The sequence below is a fragment of the Anomaloglossus baeobatrachus genome, chromosome 5 (assembly GCF_048569485.1).
Source record: "Anomaloglossus baeobatrachus isolate aAnoBae1 chromosome 5, aAnoBae1.hap1, whole genome shotgun sequence".
In the NCBI taxonomy this organism is placed as follows: Eukaryota; Metazoa; Chordata; class Amphibia; order Anura; family Aromobatidae; genus Anomaloglossus; species Anomaloglossus baeobatrachus.
Genome location: NC_134357.1, coordinates 583,424,599 through 583,444,235, shown reverse-complemented (window position 1 = coordinate 583,444,235; position 19,637 = coordinate 583,424,599). Strand labels below are relative to the sequence as shown.

The following is a 19,637-nucleotide window of genomic DNA, read 5'->3' as shown; positions in this document are numbered from 1 at the left end:
GATTTTTCTTGTGATGCGCTGACTGTATATATGTATTAATGACATGCTTTTCAAAAGTATAACGTGAGATTTCACAATCACCTACCTTGAAATGTGAACATATTTGATTTCTTTCTGGGCTCCAAGAATAGTTATCTGCTAAAAATAAACACCTAATTTTATTATTTTTTAAATTCATTTTTAAATTATATCCTTTTTTTTTTTAAGAAAAACAAAAGTTTTTGACTTTTGTGTTTAATTCCGCAGTTTCAACTTTCTAGTAAATTGTTCAGTACAGAGTAGTGTAGTATAGATATGTACAAAAAACATGGTTTTAGAACGAATATAAGACTGGATTAGCAGTATTCTTTTTTTTTATGTTGCTTACAATGTTTTAACATTTGAACATGAAAATATCTTCTCTCCTGTGTGAACTCTCTGATGTGTAACAACATGTGATTTCTGGGTAAAACATTTCCCACATTCTAAACATGAAAATGGCTTCTCCCCTGTGTGACTTCTTTGATGTTTCACCAAAACTGCCTTCTCTTTAAAAGATTTGCCACACTGTGAACATGAAAATGGTTTCTCATCTCGGTGAAGTCTGTGATGTCTAAAAAGAACTGATTTCTGGCTAAAACATTTTCCACATACTGAACATGAAAATGGCTTCTCCCCTGTGTGAATTCTTTGATGCTCAACAAGATTTGCTTTACGTTTAAAATATTTCCCACATTCAGAACATAAAAATGGCTTCTCTCCTGTGTGCACTCTCTGATGTGTAGCAACATGTGATTTCTGGGTAAAACATTTCCCACATTCTGGACATGAATATGGCTTCTCTGCTGTGTGAATTTGCTGATGTGTCACAGGATCGGATTTAAGGTTGCAGCATTTCCCGGATGCTGAACATGAATATGGCATAATTCCTGGATGAACTCTTTGATTTTGGTTCACAATCTGCAATGAAGAGAAGACCAGTTGAAAAGGATCACATGATAGATCTTTGCTGTGAGAGTCTGAATTTTCATACGGGTTAATGGTGGGCTCTTCATATGTGTCATGAGTGAATCCATAATCACTTGGTTTACAGTCAGAAAATATTTGATGTCCTTCTTGATTCCAAGCATAGTCATCTGCTAAAGATAATACAATTGAGTTTATTTTGAAATTCTACAGAAATCTTTTTTAAGAAAAATTAAAAATCAATATTAAGGTTTTGTATAAGAATTGCAAGTCAACTGACAAAAGCAGTTGTGACAGATTACAATTTAAAGTGAACTTTTCACCATGAAAATGTAGTCCAATGTGCAGGCACCAGGTTATGGAGCAGGGTAGATATGATATATAGTTTTGTTTTTTTTATTTATTTATTTATTTTTTAAAGCTTCAATATAACTTGTGTTTTCATTATTTAGACCCCTGCTCTTTCTGGGATTTTCAGTCCAGTGGGTGGTCCTATCAGTGATTGACAGCTATCTTTATATACTGTAAGTTATCACAGTTGTTCTGAATCTTTTTCCAAAACTATATCTGTCTGCTGAGTTCCCCCTACTCTATGTCTGCAGTTTAGACTTTATTTTTATGGGGACAGTTTTAGAGATGAGCGAACCTGAAAAGTAAAGTTCTGCGTTCATACCAAACACAGAATTTAAAAAAAAAGTGTTTGAAATCAGGTACAAACCACTACTGTATAATGCACACTTGCCTATCTTACGACTCCAAAGTAGGATGGTTGCCATGATCCGTTATGGTTTAAACTACAGGTTGGCGAATCACTGGGTTTAGAATGGTTTCATGAAATCTGGCGTAACAGTGTCGGCTATACATCTCTTTCTAGAAGGATTGACTTAGACATAGGTTGTCTACCAAAGGTCTAAAGCTAAACCAAGCTATGAGGCAAAAGACTAAACCAAACCAAGCAACAATAAAAAAACATCTACACCAAGCCATGACATGAGGGAAAGACAGCAGGCAGAACACCAAAAATAAGTCAACAGTCTGAACACCTTTCAAACACAAGGCAACATTTCGAAACCAGACCGAAGACAAAGTACTGGAGGCAAAATATCTAGACTGCTCCAAGCAAATGTTAATAACTCAAGGGCCAATATACTCACTGCAATCACTACTAGCGGCCTGTTCATAACTTCTCTAAGGGTGGACCATGGTTGTACAACCACATGTTTCAAGCTTAGCTGTCCAAAGGGCAGAATATAGCGAAAGTGATACCGATCTTAGTGCATGGTGATTCAGCTGCTGGAGCACTGTTGCATCCTATCGTGCTGTGTTGTGGAGATACTCTTGTCATTGTGTATTTCCTTCCTTTTCTTATTTCCCCCCGCCCTGTTCACATTTTGTCTTGAGAATGAGTTTTAGTTCCTCCCTGTCTGTCTACTTGCGTGAAAATTTATCATTCCAGTCCTGGCCCCCTCCCAGGGTGGGGATATAAGATCAGGGCTTACCAGGAGTTAGGGCTATGCTTGGGGTCCAGACTTCACCACCATCAGGCGTACATCTGGGATGAGGGACAGTTAGGGGCTCCCCTAGCCTGAGGTTCAGCTTAGGAGTCCCGATTCCCAGTCCCTCCATTACTACCATGACAAAAACTCCTTCATTATTAAACCACATCAAGAAACAGTGAGCCACCAAAAGCCAGGAGACAGCTGGCCACAGAAAACCACAAGGTAACAGGATAAACTAAATCAAGTCATATTACCAAAGATTATAACAAGCAAGCAGTCTAAAAGCCAACCCAAGCTAAAAGGTCTAAAGCTAAACCAAGCCATTAGGCAAAAGACTAAACCAAGCCAAGCAACAATGCAAAAAATCTACATCAAGCCATGACATAAGGGAAAGACAGCAGGCAGAACACCAAAAATGAGTCAACAGGCTTAACACCCTTCAAACACAAGGCAGTAGGTCGAACACCAGACCGAAGACATGAAGTACTGGAGGCAAAATATCTAGACTGCTCCAAGCAAATGTTAACAACTCAAGGGCCAATATACTCACTGCAATCCCTCCTAGAAGCTGCTTCAGAACTTCTCTAAGGTTGGACCATGGTTGTACAAGCCACGTGTTTCGTACTTATCTGTCCAGAGGGCAGGAAGACCACTGGAGGTGGAAGTAGGAGTTGTCTCAATTTTTTGCTTTAGGCTTCCTATATAGTAATAGGATGGAGCACTTTCTCATGGGTGTTGGGAAAAAATTCACATACAAATATGAAATGAGTCAGAATTCCAAGCCAAAAGCCAAAGAAAATGGTCATCTGAGCCGTTCATTTTCTAAATCTGTTTAAAAGTTCTCCATTTTCTTATCATACAGAAACTTGATTCTAATAGCTAATATTTCTCTAGTTGCAAAAGTGGTTAAAAGCCCTCAGCAGATGGTGAAGAAATAAACCTCATTCGCATAAAAAATTATCTTCATATTCCAGCTGTATATTATATATACATTTTATTTGGTGTCACCATCTATATTATACAGTCATATGAAAAAGTTTGGGCACCCCTATTAATGTTAACCTTTTTTCTTTATAACAATTATTTTTGGGTTTTTGCAACAGCTATTTCTGTTTCATATATCTAATAACTGATGGACTGAGTAATATTTCTGGATTGAAATGAGGTTTATTGCACTAACAGAAAATGTGCAATCCGCATTTAAACAAAATTTTACTGGTGCAAAAGTATGGGCACCTCAACATAAAAGTGACATTAATATTTTGTAGATCCTCATTTTGCAAAAATAACAGCCTCTAGTCGCTTCCTGTAGCTTTTAGTGAGTTCCTGGATCCTGGATGAAGGTATTTTTGACCATTCCTGTTTACAAAACAATTCCAGTTCAGTTAAGTTTGATGGTCGCCGAGCATGGACCGCCGCTTCACATCATCCCACAGATTTTCAATGATATTCAGGTCTGGGGACTGGGATGGCCATTCCAGAACATTGTAATTGTTCCTCTGCATGAATGCCTGAGTAGATTTGGAGCGGTGTTTTGGATCATTGTCTTGCTGAAATATCCATCCCCTGCGTAACTTCAACTTCGTCACTGATTCTTGCGCATTATTGTCAAGAATCTGCTGATACTGAGTTAAATCCATGAGACCCTCAACTTTAACAAGATTCCCGGTGCCGGCATTGGCCACACAGCCCCAAAGCATGATGGAACCTCCACCAAATTTTACTGTGGGTAGCAAGTGCTTTTCTTGGAATGCCGTGTTTTTTTTGCCTCCATGCATAACGCCTTTTTATATGACCTAACAAGTCAATCTTTGTTTCATCAGTCCACAGGACCTTCTTCCAAAATGTAACTGGCTTGTCCAAATGTGCTTTTGCATACCTCAGGCGACTCTGTTTGTGGCGTGCTTGCAGAAACGGCTTCTTTCGCATCACTCTCCCATACAGCTTCTCCTTGTGCAACGTGCGCTGTATTGTTGACCGATGCACATTGACATCATCTGCAGCAAGATGATGCTGCAGGTCTTTGGAGGTGGTCTGTGGATTGTCCTTGACTGTTCTCACCATTCTTCTTCTCTGCCTTTCTGATATTTTTCTTGGCCTGCCACTTCTGGGCTTAACAAGAACTGTACCTGTTTTCTTCCTGTTCCTCACAGTGGAAACTTACAGTTTAAATCTCTGAGACAACTTTTTGTATCCTTCCCCTGAACAACTATGTTGAATAATCTTTGTTTTCAGATCATTTGAGAGTTGTTTTGAGGAGCCCATGATGCCACTCTTCATAGGAGATTCAAATAGGAGAACTACTTGCAAGTGGCCACCTTAAATACCTTTTCTCATGATTGGATACACCTGCCTATGAAGTTCAAAGCTCAATGAGGTTACAAAACTAATTTAGTGGTTTAGTAAGTCAGTAAAAAGTAGTTAGGAGTATTCAAATCAAGAAATTGATAAGGGTGCCCATACTTTTGCACCGGTCAAATTTTGTTTAAATGCGGATTGCGCATTTTCTGTTAGTAAAATAAACCTCATTTCAATCCAGAAATATTACTCAGTCCATCAGTTATTAGATACATGAAACTGAAATAGCTGTTGCAAAACCCCAAATTGTTATAAAGAAAAAAGGTTAACATTAATAGGGGTGCCCAAACTTTTTCATATGACTGTATATGAATAAATATGTAACTATGTATTTTGGCTGAAGGAACGAAAATATACAATAAATAACAACCGATCAACCACAAAGTGCATGAAAAGAGTCTCAGACTTCTCCACATTTAGTGGTCACTACTCACCTGGGTAGTCGAATGTAGGAATCTCCTCTTTAATTCGCTCATCACCCCTCACATATGTCCCTGTAGTATTAATATGGGGCAGATCTTCCCCCTGAAACAAATATTGTAAAAGTCACAGACAGATGGAGAAGTCCCATCTATGATCAGCTCTAATCCTGCCATCTCCACCACTCTCATTACACAAGCATAACACATATAATACTGGAGGATAAAACAAGACTGAGCCCAAGACCTTCACAGCCGCCTACACATCATAGGGAGATTTCATGGCCCCTTCTCTCCATCTACCTGATGATCCTGAGGAACATCGGGGTCTTCTTGTTTACAGTCCTGTGGGAGAAGAGGACGGGGACATCTCTCTGGTGTTGTCGTCTTACTGGATAGACCTGGAGGAGACACATACAGGGACTGAATTCATTCCTTACATACAGATAATTATAGGCCGTGTGTATTTAGTCCTGTCTATTACCTGTTGATGTGAGGGGCAGGGGAACCTCCATCATGACGTCCTTGTACAGATCTTTGTGTCCTTCTAAATACTCCCACTCCTCCATGGAGAAATAGACAGTGACGTCCTGACACCTTATAGGAACCTGACACATACAATGATACCGTCACCCCCCCGATCCCTTCATAGCGTTACTGTATAATGTCCCAGCATTCCCAGCAGTGTCACCTCTCCAGTCAGCAGCTCAATCATCTTGTAGGTGAGTTCTAGGATCTTCTGGTCATTGATGTCCTCATGTATCGGGGGGTGAGGTGGAGGCCCCGTGACTGGGCTCAGTTGTCTTCCCCATCCCTCAGACACAGGGGCCTGACAGCGCTCACTAGAGGTCTTCTTCACTACTGTGTAATCCTGGTTATGGAGAGACACAGTAATAAATCTCACTCCAGACATTTCCAGAGTCCTCACCTCTCCAGTTCTGTCCATCTGTTATTCCCATAGATAAGAATGATGTAATGTGACGTCATCAGAATCTCTCACCTCTCCAGTAAGCCGGAAGAGGATCTCTAGGGTGAGGTGTAATATCCTCTCCGCCATCTTGTCTCTGTTCCTATCCATCCTTGACGGGAAATTTATGGAGAGGATATAAATAATTAGTATTCTATATTCTGAATGGGAAGGAGATAAGCTGATGTAAAACCATAAGGGAAGTAAAATATCACTAATACACATTATACTTGGCTGGATCTACTTCTACTTCGTACGTCATGCCTCCCACAAAGCAAGATAAAATAGCCAGAAAGCTGGAGAAATTTGCACACTGTGGATCTGTGAGTGAGAGAAAAATTCAAGCCTCAAATCACTCTGACTCATCTGTCTCTGGTCTCAATACTGTAGTATCTCCACTAGAGGGAATCTCTAACATACTAGACATACCTGAGAGCCATAAATAAATGTGGACCGATAAAATTGAGAAAAAGATTGATTATTTACAAGAGGACATTAATCTGTTGTGTGCAGATGTACAGAACCTACAAGAAAGGATGTCAGATGTGGAGAATCAAGTCTCATCTCGAGGATGTAATCATACCACTCAGGGCAAAGGTTGAGGCTTTAGAATCTACTTCTGCTACTCAAAACAATTAGATGGAGGACACTGAAAACCACCTGCGTAGATGTAACAACAGGCTGATTGGGCTCCTATAAGAAGTTTAGGTCAAGGATCCATGTTTGTTCTTGGAAGCTGTTCTCAGGGATAGTTACGGAGTCGATTCTTTCTCCCCTGTTTTCTGAGCATACAGGATCCCTTTACGAACTCTGCCACCTGGTGCTCCGCCATGTACTTTTGTCAAGTTGCTCAACTATCGAGACCGGGACAGGATCCTCGAGTTGAAGAGGTTCAAAGCTTCACCAACTTCTCCTTGGAAGTGCAGAGCAGGTGACAAAAAGTAACGAAGGTCAAAAGAATATTGGTGTCCAAACATTTCACCTATGCCATGATATACCCTTCTAAATTAAAAGTTTGTACGGCCGATCGTTCATTTCTTTATCAGGCTAGAATGTCATTAATTGGCTGAACCAACATTAGGTACTGAAGCAGTTGCTTTCTATGTTACTCATCGTTTCTCTCTATCCCCACTGGACTATAGTTCTCAGGTCAAGAACTATTACTACAAAGATGCACTTGGGGAACAGTAGCAGGGCTGTGGAGTTGGTAAATCAACCCTCCGACTCCTCGACTAAAGGCCTTGTCACACACAGAGATAAATCTGCGGCAGATCTGTGGTTGCAGTGAAATTGTGGACAATCAGTGCCAGGTTTGTGGCTGTGTACAAATGGAACAATATGTCCATGATTTCACTGCAACCACAGATCTGCCAAAGATTTATCTCTGTGTGTGACGGGGCCTTTAGACTCCATGACTCCCTTATAAATGGCTCATGTTTGTGATTATTTTACTGTGACAAAATGGTAACATCCAGCTTTTAATCATTATTATGATCCAATAATCAAGCTGTTTAGATAGAACATAAAATATATTTATTGGAATACTACTGTAAAACACAAAAAAAATGTAATAAATTATAAATATCCAATACACTATTCAGTAAGTTGAGAAAAAAAAACAATTTTAAAAAAAAAGTAATGAATACAGTGCATGTCAATAAATTAGAATATCATCAAAATGTTAATTTATTTCAGTAATACAATACAAAAAGGAAAACGCACATATTATATAGAGTTATTACACACAGAGTGATCTATTTCAGGTGCTTGTTTCTGTTAATGTTCATGGTTATGGCTTACAGCCAATGAAAGCCCAAGAGTCATTATCTCAGAAAATTAGAATAATTACCACTAAACACTTGCAAAGGATTCTTAAGTATATATATATATATATATATATATATATATATATATATATATATATATATATATTATATTATATAATATATATACCTACTGTCTCCTCCCCAAAATCCTATAGAATGTAAGCCCGCAAGGGTTGGGCCCTCCTCCCTCTGTACTAGTCTGTATACTGTAACTTGTGTATGTATTCTGTATGTAACCCCTTGTCATATACAGCACCATGGAGTTAATGGTGCTCTATAAATAATAATAATAGTAATAATAAAAAGTGTTTAAATGGTCCCTTAAGGCTACTTTACACGCTGTGATATCGGTCCAGATATCGCTAGTGTGGGTACCCGCCCCCATCTGTTGTGCGACACGGGCAAATCGCTGCCCGTGCCGCACAACTTCGCGCAGACCCGTCACACATACTTACCTGCCCAGCGACGTTGCTGTGACCGGCGAACCGCCTCCTTTCTAGGGGGGCGGTCCGTGCGGCGTCACAGCGATGTCACTGAGCGGCCGCCCAATAGAAGCGGAGGGGCGGAGATGAGTGGCCGAAACATACCGCCCACCTCCTTCCTTCCTCATAGCGGCTGGGAGGCAGGTAAGGAGAGCTTCCTCGTTCCTGCGGCATCACACATAGCGATGTGTGCTGCCGCAGGAGCTACGAACTACATCGTTACTGCTGCAGTAACGATAATCGAGAATGGACCCCCATGTCACCGATGAGCGATTTTGCACGTTTTTGCAACGATGCAAAATCGCTCATCAGTGTCACACGCAGCAACATCGCTAATGCGGCCGGATGTGCGTCACAAATTCCGTTACCCCAACGACTCGGCATTAGCGATGTCGCAGCGTGTAAAGCCCCCTTTAGTCTGGTTCAGTAGGCTACACAATCATGGGGAAGACTGCAGATTTGACAGATGTCCAGAAGGCAGTCATTAACACACTCCACATGGAGCATAAGCCACAAATGGACAATGCAGAGGCGGTTTCTGCACCAAGCCGTGCAATACCTTGTCACCAGATTTATAGGTCAGCTTCAGTACTCCTTATGGAAACAATGTTCATGGGTGCATGTAGACAAGGAAAGAGAAAATCCAAACCAATGTCCAGGAAGCAGAAATCTACAGCAAACACCATCCAATATTCCAAAGTGCTTTATTCCATTATTATGTGCAGTTAAAAATAGCGGGGAGAGAGCCGAGTGCGGACCCCCTATGGAAGACTACCTAAAAGCTTTACCTTTTAATCAATTTTTGAGGGTAAGAGTGGCTTTACATGCTACGATATCAGTACCGATAACGCTAGCATGCGACCTGCCCCCATCTTTTGTGCGAAACGGGCATATCGCTGCCCGTCGCGCACAAAATCGCGCACCTGCGTCACACATACTTACCTGCCTAGCGACTTCGCTGTGACCGGCGTACCGCCTCCTTTCTAAGGGGGCGGTCCGTTCGGCGTCACAGTGATGTCACTAAGCGGCCGCCCAATGAAAGCAGAGGGGCGGAGATGAGCGGGACGAACATCCCGCCCATCTCCTTCCTTCCGCATTGTGGCCGGCGGCAGGTAAGGAGATGTTCCTCGTTCCTACGGGGGTCACACACAGCGATGTGCACTGCCGCAGGAACGAGGAACAACAACGGCAAAGCGATAGTATCGATAATTGGGAGCGGACCCCCATGTCAACGAGGAGCGATTTTGGACGTTTTTGCAACGATCCAAAATCGCTCCTTGGAGTCACACACTACGAGATCGCTACAGCGGCCGGATGTGCGTCACCAATTTCGTGACCCCAACGAGATCGCTGTAGCAAAATCGTAGCGAGTAAAGCCCGCTTTAGAAGATTGAATAGTGATGAGGAAATTTTCAGAACATAGGCAGCCGATTTGAAATTGCGGCTAGAAGAAAGGGGTTATCCTCACGCATTGGTAGAGGACTCTTTGGCGAGAGCCCTATTGACACCTATGGGCGGTGGTTCTGGACACAAAAAGCAGACTAACAGGAATGAGTCTCGTAGATTTTTGTTCAATTTCAAATTTGGCCCGGTAAATCAGCAAATTAGAAGTGCAATTTTATATAACTGGCATGTTTTAGAGTCTGACCCTGATTTAAAAGATGTTACAGTACTTAGACCTTTGATTACACACCGCAGGTGTAATAACCTTATAGACCTTTAGGTTAAGAACAGATTAAAATGCAACTCCACATGGCTTGAAAAAGCATGCACCACAGGCAATTTCCATTGTGGAAATTGCTGTTTTTGTCGTTCATATTTGATCTCTAAAGGCCGCTTTACACGCAACGACATCGCTAACGAGATGTCGTTGGGGTCACGGAATTTGTGACGCACATCCGGCCTCGTTAGCGACGTTGTTGCGTGTGAATCGTACGAACGACCACTAACAATCAAAAATACTCACCTTATCGTTGATTGTTGACACGACGTTCTAAACCCAAATATCGTTGATGGTGCTGGACGGAGGTTGTTCATCGTTCCTGAGGCAGCACACATCGCTACGTGTGACACCCCAGGAATGACAAACAACACCTTACCTGCGTCCTCCGGCAACGAGGTGGGCGTCACTTTCTTTCGGCTGCTCTCCGCCCCTCCGCTTCTATTGGACCGCTGCCGTGTGACGTCGCTGTGACGCCGCACGAAGCGCCCCCTTAGAAAGGAGGCGGTTCGCCTGCCACAGCGACAACGCAAGGCAGGTAAGTCCGTGTGACGGGGACTAACGATATTGTGTGCCACGGGCAGAAATTTGCCCGTGACACACAAGCGACGGGGGCAGGTGCGATCGGCAGCGACATCGCTACCGATGTGGCTGCGTGTAAAGTGCCCTTAATCCAATTCATCTTGGCCCTTTTTAATATACTGTGAAGAAGTTTATTTCTTCTAACTTTAAATTTATTATGTATATCATCATATGTACAGTGCAGACCAAAAGTTTGGACACACCTTCTCATTCAAAGAGTTTTATTTATTTTCAGGACTCTGAAAATTGTAGATTCACATTGAAGGCATCAAAACTATGAATTAAAACATGTGGAATGAAATACTTAAAAAAATGTGAAACAACTGAAAATATGTCTTATATTCTAGGTTCTTCAAAGTAGCCACCTTTTGCTTTCATTACTACTTAGCACACTCTTGGCATTCTATTCATGAGCTTCAAGAGGTAGTCACCAGAAATGGTTTTCCAACAGTCTTGAAGCAGTTCCCCGAGATGCTTAGCACTTGTTGGCCCTTTTGCCTTCTCTGTGGTCCAGCTCACCAAAAACCATCTCGATTGGGTTCGGGTCTGGTGACTGAGGAGACCAGGTCATCTGGCGTAGCACCCCATCACTCTCCTTCTTAGTCAAATAGTCCTTACACAGCCTAGAGGTGTGTTTGGGGTCATTGTCCTGTTGAAAAATAAATGATGGTCCAACTAAACGCAAACCGGATGGAATACCACGCCGCTGCAAGATGCTGTGGTAGGCATGCTGGTTCTGTATGCCTTCAATTTTGAATAAATCCCCAACAGTGTCACCAGCAAAGCACCCCCACACCTTCACACCTCCTCCTCCATGCTTCACGGTGGGAACCAGGCATGTAGAGTCCATCCGTTCACCTTTTCTACAAAGACACAGTAGTTGGATCCAAAGATCTCAAATTTGGACTCATCAGACCAAAGCACAGATTTCCACTAATCTAATGTCCATTCCTTGTGTTCTTTAGCCCAAAGCAGGTCTCTTCTGCTTGTTGCCTGTCCTTAGCAGTGGTTTCCTAGCAGCTATTTTACCATGAAGGCCTGCTGCACAAAGTCTCCTCTTAACAGTTGTTCTAGAGATTAGAAGATGTGTCTAAACTTTTAGTCTGTACTGTACATCTGGAAGGTTTTACATTGGGAAGACGATTCGTCCCTTATATGTACGGTTCAAAGAACACTTTAATTCTATTATTTCAGGTAAAGGTTCTCCCCGCCTGATCCAGCATATCCAAGAGTGTCATAATAGTGATCCGAACTCCATGCAATTTGCAGGTTTGGAGAGGGTTTCTCTTCCACCACAAGGTGGTGACCTTCACAAGCTATTGCTACAAACAGGAGCTAGATTGATCATTAAATATCGGGCACAAGGGAATTTAGGGTTGAATCACCGGAATGATTTATCTGTCTTTTTATAATGTTGATTATTAAGTGAAATAATTGTATTTTATTTCTTTGATGAATTTTATTTTGTATGTTACACTGTCTTTTTTTGTAATGCCTGCCCCTTTTGGGGTTGTAATTTATGCACTTAGCTTGTTTTTAATGACCGGTGGATGAGATCCGGGTATACCTCTATTTAGATGGTGAGCTCTTGACCAGTACATTGAACCCGTTGAAGCACAAGAACGTGCAAAACTGCTGTCGTCCATTAGGGGGCCTTCACTCGGCTCTTTCCCAGCTATTTTTAACTGCACATGATGATGGAATAAAGTACTTTGGAATATTGGATTGAATTTGCCGTAGATTTCTGCTTCATGGACATTGATAAGCCACAAATGGTCATTGCTAAAGAACATGGCTGTTCAGAGTGCTGTATCCAAGCATATTAATCCCTTCACGACCCATGACGGATATATCCGTAATGGATCATGTGAGGTTAATCCCCGCCCCCTGCCGAGGGCAGGTCGCAGCAAGCCGCGCACATATCAGCTGTTTTTAACAGCTGACATGTGTGCCTGCAAGTTACGAGTGGAATCACTTCCACCTGAAACTTTTAACCCTTTACATCTCGCTGCCAAAGTCTGGCAGCGAGATGTATATGCGCGCGGCCATTATTGTTACTTACCGCCGGCCCCACCGGAGGTCACGTGCGTGATCATGTGACTTTTAGTGGTTGCCATGGTAGCACAGGGTCATGTGATGACGCCTGTAGCTAACATGAGTCACTTTCTCTCAGTGCCAGCATACTTCCGGCATTGAGAGTAAAGCAGCGTATTTGCAGTTCTCAGCTCTGTAGCTGAGATCTACAGATAGGGGAGAGCGATCAGATTGTTGATCCATATAGCCCTCTAGGGGGCCTAGTAAAATAAAAAAAAAGTTTTTTAAAAAAAACTCTAAAAGTTCAAATCACCCCCCTTTCATCCCATTGAAAATTAAAGGGTTAACAAAATATACACATATTTGGTATCGCCGCGTTCAGAAATGCCCAATCTATCAAAATATAAAATCAATTAATCTGATTGGTAAATGGCGTAGCGTCAAAAAAATTCCAAACGCCAAAATTACGTTTTTTTGGTCGCCGCAAGTTTTGTGCAAAATGGAACAACAGGCGATCAAAACGTAGCATCTGCACAAAAATGGTATTATTAGAAACGGCAGCTCGAGACGCAAAAAAAGCAGTCACTGAGCCATAGATCTTGAAAAATGAGAACACTACTGATTTTAGAAAATGGCGCAAAACGTACGCCACTTTTATTGGACAAGCTTGTGAATTTTTTTTAACCCCTTAGATACAAGTAAACCTATACATGTTTGGGGGTCTACAAACTCGAACCGACCTCAGGCATCACACCGACACATCGGTGGCTGAAGGGGTTAATGGAAAGTTGAGTGGAAGGAAAAAGTCTGGTACAAAAAAGGTGCACAAGCAACCGGGATAACAGCAGCCTTGACAGGATTGTTAAGAAAAGGTCATTCAAAAATTTGGGGGAGATCCACAAGGAGTGGACGCTGCTGGAGTCAGTGCTTCAAGAGCCACCACACACAGATATATCCAGCACATGGGCTACAAGTGTCGCATTCCTTGTGTCAGACCTCTCATGGCCAATAGACAACACCAGAAGCGTCTTACCTGGGCCAAGGAGAAAAAGAACTGGACTGTTCTCAGTGGTCCAAGGTGTTGTTTTCAGATGAAAGTCAATTTTGCATTTCATTTGGAAATCGCGATCCCAGCGTCTGGAGGAAGAGTGGAGAGGCCACAATCCAAGCTGCTGAGGTCTAGTGTGAAGTCTCCACAATCAGTGATGGTTTGGGGAGCCATATCATCTGCTGGTGTAGCTTCACTGTGTTTCATCAAGACCAAAGTCAGCGCAACCGTCTACCAGGGAATTTTACAGCTCTTCATGTTTTGTCGACAAGCTTTCTGGAGATGGAAATTTCATTTTCCAGCCAGACATAGCACCTGTGCACACTGCCAAAAGTACCAATACCTGGTTTGCTAACCACAGTATCACTGTGCTTGATTGGCCAGCAAACTCGCCTGACCTAAACCCCATAGAGAGTCTATGAGGTATTGTCAAGAGGAAGATCAGAGACACCAGACCGAACAATGCAGATGAGCTGAAGGCTGCTATCAAAGCAACCTGGGCTTCCATAACACCTCAGCAGTGCCTCAGGCTGATCGCCTCCATGCCACATTGCCGAATTGATGCAGTAAATACTGAAAAAGGAGCCCCGACCAAGTATTGAAGCATTTACTGTACAGGCTTTTCAGTAGGTGCCAATATTTCTGAATTTAAAATCCTTTTTTCAGTTGGTCTTGTATAATATTCTAATTTTCGGAGATAATGACTTTTGGGCTTTCATTGGCTGTAAGCCATAATCATCAGCATTAACAGAAATAAACATTTAAAGTAGATCCCTCTTTGTGTAATGACTCTACATAATGTATAACACGTGAAATAGTATAATAAATAATAAACACGTGAAATGGATCACTCTGTGTGTAATGAGTCTATATAATATATAGGAATAGATCCCTCTGTGTGTAATGACTCTACACTGTGTGCAGAATTATTAGGCAAGTTGTATTTTAGAGGAATTTTTTTTAATTATTGAATAACAACTATGTTCTCAATCAACCCAAAAGACTCATAAATATCAAAGCTTAATATTTTTGGCAGTTGGAGGGGTTTTTTAGATTTGGCTATCTTAGGAGGATATCTGTTTGTGCAGGTAACTATTACTGTGCAGAATTATTAGGCAACTTAATAAAAATCAAATATATCCCCATCTCACTTGTTTATTTTCACCAGGTAAAACAATATAACTGCACAAAATTTTGAAATAAACATTTCTCATGTGCAAAAACAAAACCCAAAAAAATTAGGGACCAATATAGCACCCTTTCTTTCTGATGACGCTCAGCAGCCGACCATCCATAGATTCTGTCATTGCTTGATCTGTTTATGATCAACATTGCATGCAGCAGCCACCACAGCCTCCAGACACTGCTCCCAGAGGTGTACTGTTTTCCCTCCCTGTAGATCTTACATTTTGAGGGACCACATGTTCTCTATGGGGTTCAGATCAGGTGAACAAGGGGGCCATGTCATTATTTTTTCATCTTTTAGACCTTTACTGGCCAGCCACGCTGTGGAGTAGTTGGATGCATGTGATGGAGCATTGTCCTGCATGAAAAGAATGTTTTTCTTGAACGATAGCGACTTCTTCCTGTACCACTGCTTGAAGAAGTTGTCTTCCAGAAACTGGCAGTAGGTCTGGGAGTTGAGCTTCACTCCATCCTCAACCCGAAAAGGTCCTACAAGTTCATGTTTGATGATACCAGCCCATACCAGTACCCCACCTCCACCTTGCTGGCGTCTGAGTCGGAGTGGAGCTCTCTGCCCTTTACTGATCCAGCCTCTGGCCCATCCATCTGGCGCATCACGAGTTACTCTCATTTCATCAGTCCATAAAACCTTTGAAAAATCAGTCTTAAGATATTTCTTGGCTCAGTCTTGAGATTTTATCTTATGTTTCTTATTCAAAGGTGGTGGTTTTTCAGCCTTCCTTACCTTGGCCATGTCCCTGAGTATGGCACACCTTGTGCTTTTTGATACTCCAGTAACGTTGCAGCTCTGAAATATGGCCAAACTGGTGGCAAATGGCATCTTGGCAGCTTCACGCTTGATTTTCCTCAATTCATGGGCAGATATTTTGCGCCTTTTTTGCCCAACACGCTTCTTGCGACCCTGTTGGCTATTTGTCATGAAACACTTGATTGTTCGGTGATCACGCTTCAAAAGTTTGGCAATTTCAAGACTGCTGTGTCCTTCTGCAAGACATCTCATAATTTTGGACTTTTCAGAGCCTGTCAAATCTCTCTTCTGACCCATTTTGCCAAAGGAAAGGAAGTTGCCTAATAATTAAACACACCTTATATAGGGTGTTGATGTCATTACACCGCACCCCTCCTCATTACAGAGATGCACATCACCTGATTTACTTAATTGGTAGTTGGCTCTCAGCCTATACAGCTTGGAGTAGGACGACATGTATAAAAAGTATCATGTGATCAGAAATACTCATTTGCCTAATAATTCTGCACACAGTGTATATAATATATAGGAATAGATCCCTGTGTGTGTAATGACTATATCTTAAATAGGAATAGATCCTTCTGTGTTTAATGATTCTATATAATATATAGGAATAGATGCTTCTGTGGGTAATGACTATATATTATATAGGAATAGTTCCCTCTGTGTGTAATGACTCTAAATAATATATAATAAACACGTGAAATAGATCGCTCTGCGTGTAATGACTCTATATAATATATAGGAAAAGATCCCTCTGTGTGTAATGACTATATAATATATAGGAATAGATTGCTCTGTGTGTAATGACTCTATATAATATATAGGAATAGATCCCTCTGTGTGTAAGGACTCTATATAATGTATAGGAACAGATCCCTCTGTGTTTAATGACTATATAATATATAGGAATAGATCCCTCTGTGTGTAATGACTCTATATAATGTATAGGAATAGATCCCTCTGTGTTTAATGACTATATAATATATAGGAATAGATCCCTCTGTGTGTAATGACTCTATATAATATATATGAATAGAGCCCTGTGTGTGTAATGACTCTATATAATGTATAGGAATAGATCCCTCTGTGTGTAATGACAATGTAATATATAGGAATAGATCCCTGTGTGTAATTACTTTACATAATATATAGGAATAGATCCCTGTGTGTAATTACTCTACATAATATATAGGAATAGATCCCTCTGTGAAATGACTCTATATAATATATAGGAATAGATCCCTCTGTGTGTAATGACTCTATATAATATATAGGAATAGATCTCTGTGTGTAATTACTCTATATAATATATAGGAATAGATCCCTCTGTGTGTAATGACTCTATATAATGTATAGGAATAGATCCCTATATAATATATAGGAATAGATCCCTCTGTGTGTAATGACTCTATATAATATATATGAATAGAGCCCTCTGTGTGTAATGACTCTATATAATGTATAGGAATAGATCCCTCTGTGTGTAATGACTATGCAATATATAGGAATAGATCCCTGTGTGTCTAATTACTCTATATAATATACAGAAATAGATCCCTCTGTGTGTAATGACTATATAATATATAGGAATAGATCCCTCTGTGTGTAATGACTATATAATATATGTGTTTCCCTTATTGTATTGAATTACTGAAATAAATTAACTTTTTGATGATATTCTAATTGATTTAGATGCACCTGTAAGAATATGCAGTCTATGAATTTGTTCTGAGAAATAGTATCGCCTCCATCAGATCCTCCTTCATAGATTACATCAAATCTGACCTAATTATTTGAAAGCTAGAGCACAATCTCTGTACACTAACTTAGGTTGGTGACCACATGAGCAACATCTCTAGCAATCTCGGAGTATCAAGGAATTGTCTTATACACAGTCAGTTTTGATGAACGATTGAACTCTTCTATTTCTATGAGAGCAAGTGAAAAATATTGCTGAAATATGGACAATCTGTTTGCTTTGGGGGGTAATCTTTTTCCTTGTGGCAACGCTTTGTTGCTCCAGGTCGGTCAAATACTTTTTAAAATTAAACTCCTAATCTGATGAGGTGAAGATACAGCAGCAGTAGCAATGGCAGGATTCATGTCCTCATCTGATGAGGCTGAAGATATGGCAGCAGTAGCACTGGAAGACAAGTGCTCATCTGATGAGGCTGAAGATATAGCAGCAGTAGGCCTCAATTAACCAACTCCTCATCTGGAGAGGCTAAAAATATAGCAACAGTAGACCTCGATGAACCAACTCCTCATCTGGTGAGGCTGAAAATATAGCAGCAGTAGACCTTGATGAACAAACTCCTTATCTGGTGAGGCTGAAGATATAGCAGCAGTAGACCTCTATGAACCAACTTCTCATCTGGTGAGGATGAAGAAATGGCAGCAGTAGACCTGGTTGACACCTCCTTTTGCTCTTGGCCATCCTTTAACCCACTCATCCTAACTGCTACCTCAGTCAGAGCTTTTTTTCCGTTAGTAAGCGGTTAATCATCCAGCTATATATGATGACTTGGGTCCACATACACAGCTGCCAGACGAATTGTATTTTCTAATAGCAGTGTTTCTCCGTTTTATTGATACAGCAATGCAACCTCCTCTTTGGGACAGGCAAAATAGCAAGTTCTTCCACTCATTTATGAAATTGCTGGGAAGGAAGTCCTCAGCTTGTAATTTTTTTGGTCACTGTAAATGGGTGATGAAGCAATTACTTCAATTCAGCCACCTGTGTCTTTTGACCTTCATTTAGTGTTACCTGAGGGTCGGCCATGTCTACAAGAAAGGGTTTCAGCTCAAGCAGTCAATCAATCATTGCTTTACCAATATTGCGGTTAAGTGGTCAAACTGTCGAAAGCCGGACTTGATCAGACCAAAATAGTTGACCCTGTGGAGTGAAGGTACCTGAGTAGATTTGGTTTTGGCCTAATTTTTATAAAATAAGGGCAAGTTCTGTAAACTGCCCAATGTTTGGTATTAGGACGAATAGTCACATTTCGGGAGGGAGGAGGCGGTTCACAGGGCTCCTGTCCAGCAGTGATGGACTACTGCCCTGAACTCTCCATCAGGGTCCCACGCAAATGACTTCCATCTTTAGACTATAGTGATGCGGCACCGAAAAAGCGAACGTGGGGAACGAAGGCGATCAGAGCCCAGAAACGAGAACGACCGCAGCCTCGTCCTACTTATACAAGGACCACAGAGCTCAACGGATGGCGGACGGGTCTGAGTCTCTGGTAACACGCACGATACCGCCTATTCCTTGTATGAAGGAAGAAAAATAGCGAAAATTAACCCAATAATGAGATGTGTCCACATAATATCATAAAAGCAAGTTTAGATTCTCTTTAAAATTCAAAATCGCCCAGACCTGAAGGGGTTAATGATAATGAACCCGAAATAATGGAGACTGCACCTACCTCCACCTGCAGAGCCGCACACTAGATATATAATACCCTGCACCTACCTCCACCTGCAGAGCCGCACACTAGATATATAATACCCTGCACCTACCTCCACCTGCAGAGCCGCACACTAGATATATAATACCCTGCACCTACCTCCACCTGCAGAGCCGCACACTAGATATATAATACCCTGCACCTACCTCCACCTGCAGAGCCGCACACTAGATATATAATACCCTGCACCTACCTCCACCTGCAGAGCCGCACACAGATATATAATACCCTGCACCTACCTCCACCTGCAGAGCCGCACACTAGATATATAATACCCTGCACCTACCTCCACCTGCAGAGCCGCACACTAGATATATAATACCCTGCACC

At 41.5% G+C, this 19,637-nt stretch overlaps 1 protein-coding gene across 2 annotated transcripts; it reads right to left on the bottom strand.

The window, feature by feature from the left end:
* Positions 1–245: 245 nt before the first annotated feature.
* On the bottom strand, positions 246–6,375 carry LOC142312471 (uncharacterized). 2 transcript variants are annotated; one of them, XM_075351413.1, is made up of 5 exons: positions 5,913–6,375; positions 5,706–5,829; positions 5,525–5,622; positions 5,237–5,327; positions 246–1,118 (listed from the first exon to the last, which is right to left on the bottom strand). In XM_075351413.1, the coding sequence occupies exons 1-5, from the start codon at positions 6,165–6,167 to the stop codon at positions 364–366; spliced, it is 1,323 nt and encodes a 440-aa protein (XP_075207528.1). In that variant the 5' UTR covers positions 6,168–6,375; the 3' UTR covers positions 246–363. The 2 variants fall into 2 exon arrangements, with proteins under 2 accessions (XP_075207528.1, XP_075207529.1); XM_075351414.1 differs by having other exon boundaries at positions 246–1,115.
* Positions 6,376–19,637: the final 13,262 nt, after the last annotated feature.